Source organism: Sinocyclocheilus grahami, unplaced genomic scaffold, assembly GCF_001515645.1.
Source record: "Sinocyclocheilus grahami isolate Dianchi unplaced genomic scaffold, SAMN03320097.WGS_v1.1 scaffold1039.1, whole genome shotgun sequence".
In the NCBI taxonomy this organism is placed as follows: domain Eukaryota; kingdom Metazoa; phylum Chordata; class Actinopteri; order Cypriniformes; family Cyprinidae; genus Sinocyclocheilus; species Sinocyclocheilus grahami.
In genome coordinates, this window is record NW_015506218.1 from 242,657 (window position 1) to 256,457 (window position 13,801).

General features: G+C 38.5%; 1 protein-coding gene across 1 annotated transcript in view; it reads left to right on the forward strand.

The window, feature by feature from the left end:
- LOC107566000 (sodium- and chloride-dependent creatine transporter 1-like) overlaps positions 1-13,801 on the forward strand; it is a 34,334-nt gene that overhangs the window by 18,383 nt on the left and 2,150 nt on the right. The window contains exons 3-11 of the mRNA XM_016251347.1: positions 4,253-4,384; positions 4,598-4,877; positions 5,372-5,504; positions 8,903-9,037; positions 10,923-11,026; positions 11,238-11,362; positions 11,528-11,640; positions 12,871-13,011; positions 13,103-13,205. Coding sequence (XP_016106833.1) covers positions 4,253-4,384; positions 4,598-4,877; positions 5,372-5,504; positions 8,903-9,037; positions 10,923-11,026; positions 11,238-11,362; positions 11,528-11,640; positions 12,871-13,011; positions 13,103-13,205 — 1,266 coding nt within the window. The remainder of the gene's footprint in view (positions 1-4,252; positions 4,385-4,597; positions 4,878-5,371; positions 5,505-8,902; positions 9,038-10,922; positions 11,027-11,237; positions 11,363-11,527; positions 11,641-12,870; positions 13,012-13,102; positions 13,206-13,801) is intronic.

Below are 13,801 nucleotides of genomic sequence, written 5' to 3' on the forward strand. Positions count from 1 at the left end.
ATAGCTGCTCGCATCTCAGCATGTCTAACAGACATTTCTTGTTGGATGACGGACCATCACCTTCAGCTCAACCTGGCTAAGACAGAACTGCTTGTGGTTTCAACAAACCCATCACTTTATCAAAATTTCACCATCCAGTTAGGCTCATCAACCATAACTCCTTCAAAAACAGCTAGAAACCTTGGAGTTGTGGTTGATGATAAGCTGAATTTCTCAGACCACATTGCTAAAACTGCCTGGTCCTGCAGATTTGCTTTATACAACATTAGGAAGATCAGGCCCTTTCTTTCAGAACATGCATCACAACTCCTTGTTCAAGCTCTTGTTCTGTCCAGGCTGGACTATTGCAATGCTCTCTTGGCAGGTCTTCCAGACACTTCTATCAAGCCTCTACAATTAATCCAAAATGCCGCTGCAAGATTAATCTTTAATGAGCCGAAAAGAACACGTCACACCTCTGTTGTTCATCAATTTGCACTGGCTACCAGTAGCTGCTCGCATTAAATTCAAGGCATTAATGTCTGCCTACAAAACTACCACTGGCTCTGCACCCATTTACCTAAATTCATTTCTTCAGAGTTATGTGCCCTCTAGAACCTTGCGTTCTGCAAGTGAACGGCGTATTATTGTGCCATCTAAAAGAGGCACAAAATCACTTTCACGTTCACCTCCTGGTGGAATGACCTGCCCAAATCAATCCGAGCAGCTGAGTCCTTAACCATCTTCAAGAAACGACTAAAAACACATATGTTCCACCTTTATTTGACCCTCTAACTCTTTCTATTCTATTTTAATTATACTTTATCAATATTTATCTTTTTTAATTTTTTATTCTTTACTAAAAAAACAAAAAACAAACAAACACTAGCTTTCTATTTTTTCTATTCTATCTACTTGTTTTTCTTTGTTTGTGTGTGTGTATAATATATATATATACACCTTGCTACGTGTACTGCGTTAGGCTGACCGAGAGTTGTCATTTGCACTTATATATTGTTGCTCTTTTGTTAGTTTTGAGTGCTTTTATTATCCTCATTTGTAAGTCGCTTTGGATAAAAGCGTCTGCTAAATGATTAAATGCAGGGTGCGAACTATGGGGGAGCTAGGGGGAGCTCGGCCCCACTTAATAAGACATGGGCTCCCCTGAAAACGTGATTTTGAAATTTTGGGGGTTCTCCAAAAATATTGACAATGTGTTATTTTGACGTGCAATTTCAGATTTGTGTAATGTGATCATCGTGGATTATTATGTGTAAAATTGCAAAAATATCATTCATTCAAGCATGATGGCGATTTAAACCTAATTCACTTCAATAAAGATAACTATACATGCTATTCTTGTCATGAGCATCAAGGTGTGGGGGCGCTGCGGTGCAAATTCCACTCATGTTTAGTACATGTTGACTCAAAGATTCGTAGAAAAAATATTAACGTTGGACTGCAAATGTTATTCGCAATTATGTGTTGTGGCTGGGTTGTTATAGGTCTGTGTAAATGTAAGTAGCAGTCTCAGGTGCGCACAGCATGCAGAGTAGTTTAGTTTTGTGTGAAAACAGGGCAGAAAAGCTGGGAGGTTTTAAAAGAGTGCTAAGGGAATTATACAAATGAATATATGAATTAATTAATTATATGATTGCACCTCTAAAGGTTCTGACTGTCTTCAGAAACGATTTGATGGCATTTTGTTTTCATCTTCGCTCCATGTAATACCTAAAGTGTTCTTAATCGCAATACTGCTTTGTCCACGGAGGTTACGGGAAACCGCTCTAATTCAGCTTTTCCATAAGCGCCACCTGCTGTTAGCGAGTGGATTTACAGAGACTTATTTACATTCAGTCTGTGTGCGGTTTCTGTCTGGCCAAAAACGGACCGAATTTGCATACCCTGCTGTACACCTCTAAAGGTTCTGACTGTCTTCAGAAACGATTTGATGGCATTTTGTTTTCATCTTCGCTCCATGTAATACCTAAAGTGTTCTTAATCGCAATACTGCTTTGTCCACGGAGGTTACGGGAAACCGCTCTAATTCAGCTTTTCCATAAGCGCCACCTGCTGTTAGCGAGTGGATTTACAGAGACTTATTTACATTCAGTCTGTGTGCGGTTTCTGTCTGGCCAAAAACGGACCGAATTTGCATACCCTGCTGTAAATTTTGACCGGTTGAAGAAAAACAGGCTTATGTGGATTCTACACATTTAAACAATTCAGATAAGTTATCTAGAATTATTTATGGAGCAGATAAAATGCATATAATCATTTAATCAATTATAATTTTGACATATCTTTTCTTTATTTAAAGGCTGAAATGTGAGGTTTACCTTTTTATTAAACTTTTTCAAAGTTTTATTTGAACATGTACATTAGATATTTGAACATGCTATTAAACTGTTGTCAGTCAATTTGTCATTTAAAAGGGTCATATGATGCTGCTAAAAATAACATTATTTTGTGTATTTGGTGTAATGAAATGTTTATGCGGTTTAAGGTTAAAAAAACACATTGTTTCTTATTTTCCACATACTGTACATTATTGTTTCTCCTCTATGCCCCGCCTTTCTGAAACGCGTCAATTTTTACAAAGCTCATCAGTCTGAAAAAGCGAGGTGTGCTGTGATTGGCCAGCTATCCAGTGTGTTATGATTGGCCGAATACCTCAAGTGTGAGACGGAAATGTTACGCCCCTCACCATACTGTGATGATGCTCTGTCAGGCCGGAGCGATGATTCAAAAACATGAAAACCCATTATAAACGAGGCATTCGTTGCATCCAGTGGGGACATAATTATGGATTATAATGACTTATACTGTCTTTTTACGTGTTGCGTTGCATTGCGCCGCGTAAACATAAAACCATGTCTGCATTTGTGATCGGAGAAATAACAAACAACAAGCCCTACTCTACACTGCTCAAAAAAACTTGCTTTAAATATATCAAATATAAAAACTCTTTAAATATAAAAAACTTACTTACAGTCTGTGAGTCAGAACAGCCGGCATTGTAGTCTACTCTCCCAGGATCAGCAAACAGTCCTCCATAAAATGTGCTGCACACATCTGAATATTTGGGTTAAATATTTGTTGTAAATACAACTTAACCACTGATTTCTAGTCGTGTCCATTTTTGGAAGGCCAAACAAAGTAGTTTCGCTTTCACAACGAAACAGCGTCACACACGGCGGCCTACAGTAAGCAGAGGCCAGGGGATAAAGTGAGGAACGGCAGAAGGGTTCGAGTGAGCAGAGGTGGTGGGCTTGAGAACGGCGCGGCCGGCGATTTCGACAAAGGAGTGTCCGGAAGGACATGTGACGACTCCGTGCTGGACTCCGCTTCGTCCACGGTGAAAGCAGATCCGGTGATCCACAGCGCAAAGTTGTTGTATTTCCTCAGCGACCAGCACGGATCAGCTCCAGGCATGATGAAGCAGATATCGTCCTCTTTTGGAAGGCCAAACAAAGTAGTTTCGCTTTCACAACGAAGCACACCGTGCCTTCACGACATGGCGGCGACAACAATACTACAGCGAGAATAAAAGTTACAGCCTTCTTTCTTTGCATGAACATTTGGGCGGCGTTATGCAAATCTTCCCACATCGTGACGTAGGTATGTCGGGGTGTGTTTAAACGAGGCATTTTAGGAGGGCATGGACAAGTTTTAACTTTTATAAAGAATATCTCTTTGGATTTGAGACATAAGTCTTTGCAACTTTACAGATCTTCTTTATGCACCAAGAGCTTGTAACACTCCAAAGAGAAAGGAAAAATTTAAATCGCATCATATGACCCCTTTAAAATCCGAACATCATTGGTAATGTTATTGTTTTAGTGATTATGCAAACAAAAAGTCATTTTATTTGTTGTTTGTTGATTGTTAAATATAAAACTTGAAGTGATTTATGTGTCGGTACTTTTTTAACATTTTAACAATACCGTGATAATACTGATAACGGTGATAATTTTGGTCAATATAATCGTGATAAGAAATTTTCATTCCGTTACATCCCTAATACTAAAGCACATGTACATGAACTGTAGTGTTATTCAATATTATAATTAAAGTATATGTATTTTAAATGTACTAAAAGTCCTACTTAAGTGCGTTGAAAATATAATATATAATACATTTTCATTTAATTGCAATTAACATGCAATCAAGTGTCTGACAGCATTACATTCAGTTCACACTTAAGTATACTATTTTTGTAGTAAACGGTTTATAAGTCTGCTAAAGTCTTGTAATTTCCTGTGTGTTGCAGGTGTGTTTCTGATCCCCTATCTCCTAATGGTGTTTGTTGGAGGTGTTCCAGTGTTCTTCCTGGAGATCGCACTGGGTCAGTTCATGAAACAGGGTGGGGTCGCCTCATGGAACATCGCGCCTCTTTTTAAAGGTGGAGTATTATTAACAGCCAGATGCATTTGCACACACCCCAGCCCTTGCCAACCTCTAGTTAAACAGATCCATACCTCGTCCTGCCTGCAGGTATCTTTATTTTTAATGGCAAAACAGAATATTGATCTGTCTGGCTTTTAATATTGTCCAGCGTGAGACATGACATGTATTGAAGCAGGCTGAAGAAGGGCAGTATCGTTCTTTCCTCCAGGGCTTGGACTGGCATCAATGGTGATCGTGTTCTTCTGCAACACCTACTACATCATGGTTCTGGTGTGGGGCCTGTATTTTCTGGCTCACTCCTTCACTTCCCCTCTGCCGTGGGCCACATGTGGGCATGAGTGGAACACGGTCAACTGTACTACTAACTTCAGCCGCGTGTGTCTCAATCAGTCATTGTCCCCTTCCCCTCCCAATGTCTCCTCCCTCAACACCAGTGCCAGCTGTCTGGAGCACACGGGTTTGCGATCATCTGTTATGGAATTCTGGGAGTAAGTGTCTTTGAAACGTTTTCCAATCTGATTAGACCCTGGCACAGATTTTTACTTCTTTTGATGAGACTTTTGTAAAAATGTTGTGGCATCAGATGAGCTGTTGAAGCTCTTAAAGGTATAGTTAACCCAAAAATGTAAATTCTGTAATTTACTTGCCCTTATGTTGCAAGTAAGAGTTTTTCTTCCTTCTGTTAAGCACAAAATTATATATTTTGAAGAACCAGACAGTTGACGGTAGCCATTGACTTCCATAGTATAGAAAAAAATACTATAGAAGTCAATGGCTACCGTCAACTGTTTGTGTATTAACCATTTATATGTATTGTATATATTAACCGTTATAGAAAGTAAGAAGTTTTGTGTCTATCGGTGTTCTTTAACTGTGATTAAATTTGTAATATAGCATGGTCGCTCAAACCTTTTTGCTTAATTTTGGGAATGCCGAGTTAAAGTGTAACTTTGGTTTGACAAAATGTTTCTTTCTTGATGAGGCGTAAAGTTCTGCGTCTGTCTGGCGGTTTGGATGAAGTGGGTGACATCAACGGTTACTTGGTCTTGTGTCTGCTTGCTACATGGGTCATCGTCTACTTCTGCATCTGGAAGGGTGTTAAGTCTGCTGGAAAGGTACAAATATATGTTTAATTATATTCAGCAAGGATGCATTAAAGCAGTGTTTCCCAACCTTTTTTCTAGCACAGCACAGTTTTAAGTAAAAAATCCCACGGCACACCACTAAGCACTGAAATATAGCAACAAAAAAAAAAGATAGAAAGGGAGAAAATGTTTTGTTTTTGTTTTTTTTTAATAATTAAGGCTTGTTAACACCGGGACGAATATCGCACGCGATTATCGCCGACGTTTAACGCCTCGTGGCTAAACAAAGGGCGCCAATGTGAGTGTGTACACCGACGCTCAAAACGCGAGGCGTAAAAGCGTAATTTTTTTAAAAACGCCTCGGGCTCATTTTTTTGATATGACGCGCCGCGTAAAAAAACTGGCCAACCGATGAGATTGGCGCTTTTGTTCACGTGCCTGGAGCTGCTGAAGTTACAGTAAAACACGACTTGGTGGCGCTCAAGCACAAAACGGTCTTGCCGAGCACACATTGATACCTAACGACGAAGAGGAAGAAAGTAGACCAAGAAGATGCATCGAGGCAAGATGAATGTAGAGCTGCTTGTCTCATTGGTGTCTGAACACAAAGGGCTTTATGACAAACGCGACAGCGACTCTACAAAAATCTTGATAAGAGGGAGTTGTTATCAGAGCATGTGAGCGAAGCGCTACGTTTTCCGCTCTATGGATGTGCGCTCCACTCAGTCGCTCTAACCGCCCAATATAAATTTGAAGCAATAATGATTTTAATAAGTAATTACGAATTATAATATTTCGTTCCACGATTTAGGCCTACTATAGGGAATGAACGAATTAACGAACGAATGAATTCATGGCAGCTAAGCCTAAACAAGAGAACAAATACTTAATTCGTGGCCATAATTTAGACTAAACGAAAAAATTTATTCTTAATTCGTGGCCATAATGTAGTCCTAGCATAAAAGAGAACTAGCCTATTCTAAATTCGTGGCTGTGATTTTGTCTGCATGATCGGGTACAACCGAATATAACCTTAGCCTACCTGTTTATTCATTTATTATGGTATGTAACTAGCTCACCTTTTGCTGCACCATGTTTGCGTAGCACATCCTCGTGCTTTCTGCCAATGTGCTGCTTCAGATTCCAATATGAATCTGTATCTGAATCTCCCCGCACTCCCTCTCAGTTTCTTTTCCCTGCTCATTCTTAACTTAGATTTTTTTACTTTACAGTTATGTATAAGGCTTGCAACTTCATTGAAACAATATCTGAACTCCATATCTGCTCTACTATTCTCAACTCTACAGATTCTCGATCTCGAACAAGCAAATCACCAAACGGCATTCTGGGTTGAGCGAGCGGCGCTGAGCGTATTGAGCGAGCGGAGCGGAATCTTCAGAAAGGCGCTCTGCGCTCTTAAGGAAATATTACCACTCCGCTCACATGCTCTGGTTGTTATGGAGAGGAATTGCAGATCAAATAGGATTCGATGTGTGTATTAGTATAGAGTATTTCTGTTTTTCATTAAGCGCCATCTAATGTCAGGGAGTGAATTTGCATGTTCACTCTGCTCATCGCCAGTGAAAATCGCTTGGGTAAGAACACAAAAGATGCGTCGAAAAACGTTATATATCGTACGCGATAATCGTCCCGGTGTGTACGAGGCTGTACACTGCGTCGTCAGAGTTGGTATTGTGGCTTTATATATTATCAAACACTTGCATTTAACATTTTATGAAAGTCATGCTCAAATGGAGTTAACAAGGTTTTTTACCATCGAATGGCAGAGGTATGCGTTTTGTCCATCATTATAACGGCCGCAACTGAGACAGTGAGTGCATCGCATTACGTTTTCTTCAACTTACAGGTTATAAAGTTTATTGTAACTATATGGGAGCTCAGATTTTCTTGTTGTTTAATACATTTGTCCTAAATCTCATGATATAAAAGATGAACTGCTATGCACAGGATATTTAAAACGTACAAAGTATATTGGCTACAACAAGATGGCAAATGCTAACACTTCTCCACTCTTCAAACACACAAAAAACATTAGCCTTTATTGACTTAGTGTTTCATGAGTAAAGAAAACACTGTACTTACTCAAACATCAGTTATTTATTTACCCTTGTATTGCAAACAAGCAGAGATCCATATCCAGATTCCAGATTCTGAATGGAGGAGGGGGTGGAGTTACGAGGTTTCGCTGACAGTTTGATGATCCAATGGCGTTACGAGGTTTAGTCACAAGCTCCTTTGAATGCTTTTCATTGGTTAAATATTTGTAAAAACCTCAAACAGACATAAGGATGACAAATAGCACTGTTTTAAAATAATAATAATAATAATAAAATATAATAGAGATAGGAAGTTATAATTTTCCATGGCACACCTGACAACCTGTCACGGCACAGTGGCTGGGAAGCACTGCATTAAAGTGATCTAAAATTACATTAAACACATTCATAATGTTACAACAAATTTCTATTTTAAATCAAAGCTGTTCTTTTGAGCTTTCTATTTATCAAATAATTCTGAACCAATTACTTGTGATTTCCACATAAATATGAAGAAACGTTTCTTAAGCATCAAATCAGAATGATTTCTGAAGGATCGTGTGACACTGAAGACTGGAGTAATGATGCTGAAAATGTAGCTTTATATCACCGGAAAAAATTATAATTTAATAACATAGAAAACGGTTATTGTAAATTGTATTAATATTTCACAATATTACTGTTTTTACTGTGTTTTTTATCAATTAAATGCAGCTTTGGTGAGCATAAGAGTCTTCTTTCAAAAACATTGACCCCAAACCTTTGAATGGTACTGTATATAAATCATTTAATAATATATAAATATTGTAATATTGTTGCAGCGTTTCCCTTGTTGATTGTATGTTGTAATGGAAGTTATAACTCTGTAATGGGCTGTCCTTATTGGACATTTTAAGCTAATCTACAAGTACTCAAATCAATATTTCCTGTATTTATTTGATAAGCTGTGTAATAAGTGGGATAATGTACAGTCAGATGCTCATTATCTGCTTCACGTCAGGGTCCTGATCACCCTGCTAGGGTTTATGTTGCAGTAATGATGGCTGGCAGTACATTATCCCTTACATACACGTACTGTACACACATCAGCCGAACTATTATGAATGTTTGTTATGAACATGAGGAAATAGATCAAAGGCCAGAGCACTGGCCACATAAGCTGATTATTAGCTCTCCCAGCGGATGTGTGTGTGTGCTGGGTTTTGTTCTAGTCTTTGACTGTTAGAGAAAAGATTTCGAAAACATGATAATAAACCTAAATCTGTGATGCTTCAGACAGTAATACTTATTTCAGGAGCTACAGTGGTTTTACATATAGGTGGAAAAATATGAGCAATACAGTAATGTGTCTGTGTGTGTGTGTGTGTGCAGGTTGTGTATTTCACAGCTGTGTTCCCATATCTGGTCCTGGTGGTCTTGTTTGTTCATGGCGTCTCACTGCCAGGAGCTGTTAATGGCATTATTTACTACCTGAAACCAGACTGGAGCAAACTCTCAGAGGCACAGGTGAGAGCATGGCTGCACGTGTTCAGATATATGTGGGTGATTCTATGGCCCTGTTTACACTAGTGCGTTTTCGTTTTAAAACGTTCCTCGTCTACACTCGCGTTTTCACTGCGTTTCAGAAACATCCTCTATCTGCACTACACAACCGAAAATGCATATCACATGATGACCATTCATGCAGGTACAACAGTGAGCATGATGTTATTGTTTACACCATCGTCAAGGATGCGCAGAGCGAATGTGGGCAGCCATCGTTTTCAAAATTCTCTGTTTTGGTCCGTTTACACTGAAACGCAACCCCGGAGTTTTCAAACTAAAACAGGGTCTGCAGCGTTTTCGAAAGTCTCCGGGGTAGTGTAAACTAGAGCCCGACCGATATATCGTTTGCTGATATTATCGGCCGATATGAGCCTGTCACCGATATATCGGTATCCGCGAATATGGCGCCGATATGACATTTTTTTTTTACAGAACATATAACGCAGATAAAATGCTTGAAATGGTGTAATTACTTAGTTTGTCCAGCAGAGCGCGCTCTATTGTTTGCTACTGGCGACCTGGATGAAACGCTTTAAAGCTTAAGTCAATGGAAAACCATTGAAATTTTGAACGGCCATATCTCCGTAACGGCGCGGCGAATTCGGGGGATCCGTTCAGCTCGAGGAACCCTCTCGAACGCAAATTGAGTGTACGTCTCGAGGCCCTCTTTCGAATGAGACCACCCCCGCATCGATAGCACCCGGGGTTCGGGAGTTACGGGCGGTTAAATTCGTGGTCTGGCGCCGACTGATCTAGCGATCCCGGGGGCTACCGACACGCGGAGGGTGGCGTTCGAGAGGGCTCCTCGAACAGAAGGGACCCCCTGAATTTGGTGGAGATTCGCCGGCTCGTTCGCGAGATAGTGACACCAGTCAACACTTTCACTTCAGTAAGGAGGTCTCTTGTTCAGGCAGCAGCATTCAAGCGTTGTCTTATTCGACCGTAAGTGCCCTGCGAAGTGGACTTCACATGAAATTCCGCCATGATTCCAGATCCAAGGGAACGCACACGTTACATTCAAAGGGCATTAAAGTGCACGAGACGTGAATTTATATTTATTTACAGAGGTATATTATGTCACACTTCATACTTCTCTAGTAAGTTTCGTCTGTGTGTGAAGACAGTGCAAATTCGTGAATGAATGTTCCGAAATGAAATAAACTTCAACGGAATAAAGTTTAATGGAATTGAATTGAATTAAAGTTGGATAAACTTTAACTTTACTGTTCAGTGCACTGATGTAAAGTGATATACCGATATATCGATATTGGCCTTTTTTTACTCCCTAATGTCGGTATCGGCCCCAAAAAAACCCATATCGGTCGGGCTCTAGTGTAAATGACAGGTGTAACCGTGGCAAAAGTTATGCATTTTAAAATGAAAACGCACTAGTGTAAGCGTATTCTATGTTGCAAACCATGTCCCAGCAATCCCACATTTCATAAATAAATATAGAATGTAAAGCATTATCAAAGCAGTAATAGAGAGAGGTTTTTTAAATATTTTTTTTTGGTCCAAATAAATTGTAAATCAAATCTGGCAACAATGATGGGACTTTTTTTTTATTATTAATAATTTATCTTAAAACATCTAAAAACTGTATACTTCTGGCTGGTCAAGTAAAATATGCAAGTGCTTTCAAGAGTAAACAAACAGTTACTATTTTGAAAAATAATCAGGCAATGAAAGTCATAGAAGAATGCATGTCAAATTTAAATCTATATTTTTCAGCATTAAGATTTAACAGTAAGCAAAGATTCACCCATGTACTGAAGTTTTAAAGCCAAAACTAGAGGCAAGTGACATGGTTATATAATTATTGTTGTCATGATGGTTATGATGGCAGGTATGGATTGATGCTGCCACACAAATCTTCTTTTCTTATGCTATCGGTCTGGGAGCCCTGACAGCTCTTGGGAGCTACAACCGATTCAACAACAACTGTTACCAGTGAGCAAAATATCACACACACAGACACAGGGATAATTTCATAATGTTATATTTCAAATATATATATATATATATATATATATATATATATATATATATATATATATATATAATGAAGTAGTGTATAATATAGTAATAATAATACAGTAATTTTAACTAAATTATATGAATTTTTCACTATAAATTATGATTTCTCTCTCTCCCACTGTAGGGATGCATTCATTCTGGCTCTCATAAACAGCGGCACAAGCTTCTTTGCAGGATTTGTGGTTTTCTCAGTTTTGGGATTCATGGCGGCTGAACAAGGTGTTGACATCAGTAATGTGGCAGAAAGTGGTGAGATATGCTTCTGTCCTCATCACGCTGTCTGTTCTTTCATTCTCCTTGATTACAAGAACAAAAAGTACCATACTACTACAGTAGGATTTTGGACATGGTACTATAATGGTAAATAAATGAAATTCCATGGTACATGAACATGTGGATCTGGTTTTCTCTCAGGTCCTGGTTTAGCGTTTATTGCCTATCCAAAAGCCGTGTCGCTAATGCCTTTAGCGCCGCTGTGGGCGGTGCTGTTCTTTCTCATGCTTCTGGTGTTGGGATTGGACAGTCAGGTGAGGCTCCACCCACTCATTTATGACAAAGATTTGAAAAGACCTATTATAGAAAAAGTCCTATTATACTATTATTTTACTAGTAAGTGAGTCCTACTATTTTCAGTAAGTGAGCGATCAAACTGATTCAATTGTTAGTCCATTTCAATACAGAATGTTCCAATATACGTTTGCAAAGTTATATGAAAAGCTCTGATATGATATCATATTAAACAGAGTTATTGTCTAAACCATATCTGGAACTACTACTATTTCACACAGCGTTCTTGCATTCTTGGGCTCAAAAACAGCCAGGTGGTGGCGGTGCACACAGAAATCAAACAGAACTTTTCATTTATTAACTATTTTTAATTTGAACTTCAGCAAAGAAGCTTTAACTTACTTTTAAATAGAGTACTTAAGTAAATAATATACTTAAAAAGATTATTAAAAATAATATGAGGATTGTTTTCAGACAGTTATGTATTTAATAAATATTTACGTGTGTGTGTGTGTGTATATATATATAATTACATATATTTCTTAAATACAGTGGGTACGGAAAGTATTCAGACCCCCTTAAATTTTTCACTCTTTGTTATATTGCAGCCATATTTAAACACAAACTTTTAATTTGGATACGATTAATCGATTTGACAGCACTAGTAAATTTATAGCTTTTTTTGACCCACTTAAGTAGGACTTAAATACATCTTTATCCCCCGGTTTCACAGACAAGGCTTAAGCCTATAGTCCCAGACTAAAATACATGTCTGAGCGGTTTTAACTGAAAGAAACTTGCGCTGACATATCTTAAAATATATTAGTGCCATTGTTTTGTCTCAGGATGCACACCAGTAAAGTTTTTAGGACACTTAAGCACACTTCTTTTTCACAAGTGTAACCTTACGTGCAGCGATGAAATCCAGAAATTTCTCATGTTAAAGTCACGTATATTAGCCAGCAACAGTACAGCAGCTTACCAACCTCCGGCTGTTTAATCTCTGTCAGTGTGACGCATGAGTACATAAAGCAACCATTAAAAAATAGCACAGGAATGCAAGAAGACATCCTGTGTGAACGGTGCCTTAAATGTTCACACAATGCCTTAGATTATCCACAGAGCTCTTAGATTAGCAACAATGTTTGACAAGGTCAGACACATTCAGATGTCCTTGTTGTCCACATATTTCTCGGTTATATCATCTGCTTCCTTTTAAACAAGACTCATTTTCTCTCTGTCTCTCTCAGTTTGTTGGTGTTGAAGGCTTTATTACTGGAATAATTGACATGCTGCCCCCAAAGTCATTCCTCGGCTCTCAGCGTCGTGAAGTTATTGTGGCAATCTGCTGCTTTACCTGTTTTACTATTGATCTTTCCATGGTAACAGAGGTACGTCTGAGGCCGACAGTGAAGTATATCATACTATAAAGTTCATATCAGTTTCCTGATTGTGTTTTTGGTTACATCTCTCTCCGTACAGGGAGGGATGTATGTGTTCCAGCTGTTTGATTATTACTCTGCCAGTGGGATTACTCTGCTCTGGCAAGCCTTCTGGGAGTGTGTGGTGGTGGCCTGGGTGTATGGTAAAAATCTGTAGCCATGCAAACACCGGAACCGTGATTTTGCCAAGTAGTATGTGTTCCTGGATCAACAACAACATGCCTAACAAACATAAGCCTAACAAAAATGCAACCCTGCTTAAAAAAGACCTGACCTTACAGCAGGGTTTCTAAAATGGGGGTTTATGAGGAAACTGCAGAAGGTTCATGAGTTGTTGAAAAGGTAATAATTACTTAAATCCAATGTAACTTACTTTACATTTAGATTAACTTTTTTTGGGCAGAAATTTGCTGCATTTGACCTGTTAAAAGCTTGATGGTTTGAAAGTGAAGAATTTAAGACATAAATATTTGCATATAGTTGATTCTTGTAAAGACTGAACCCAAGTGTGAACAACCTTAAAAGTAACTATTTCCATTAGCTGTCAAGTTTCATGTTTCAGCAGTAGCAATATGAGACATGTTCATATGAAATTAATTGTCATATCACATATGTCATATTCAAATTGCAATTACAATATATGACAAAATAATCACAATATAATTTTTTGGCCAAATCGTGCAGCTCTCCTATCTATTTATCTATCTATCTATCTATCTATCTATATATATATATATAT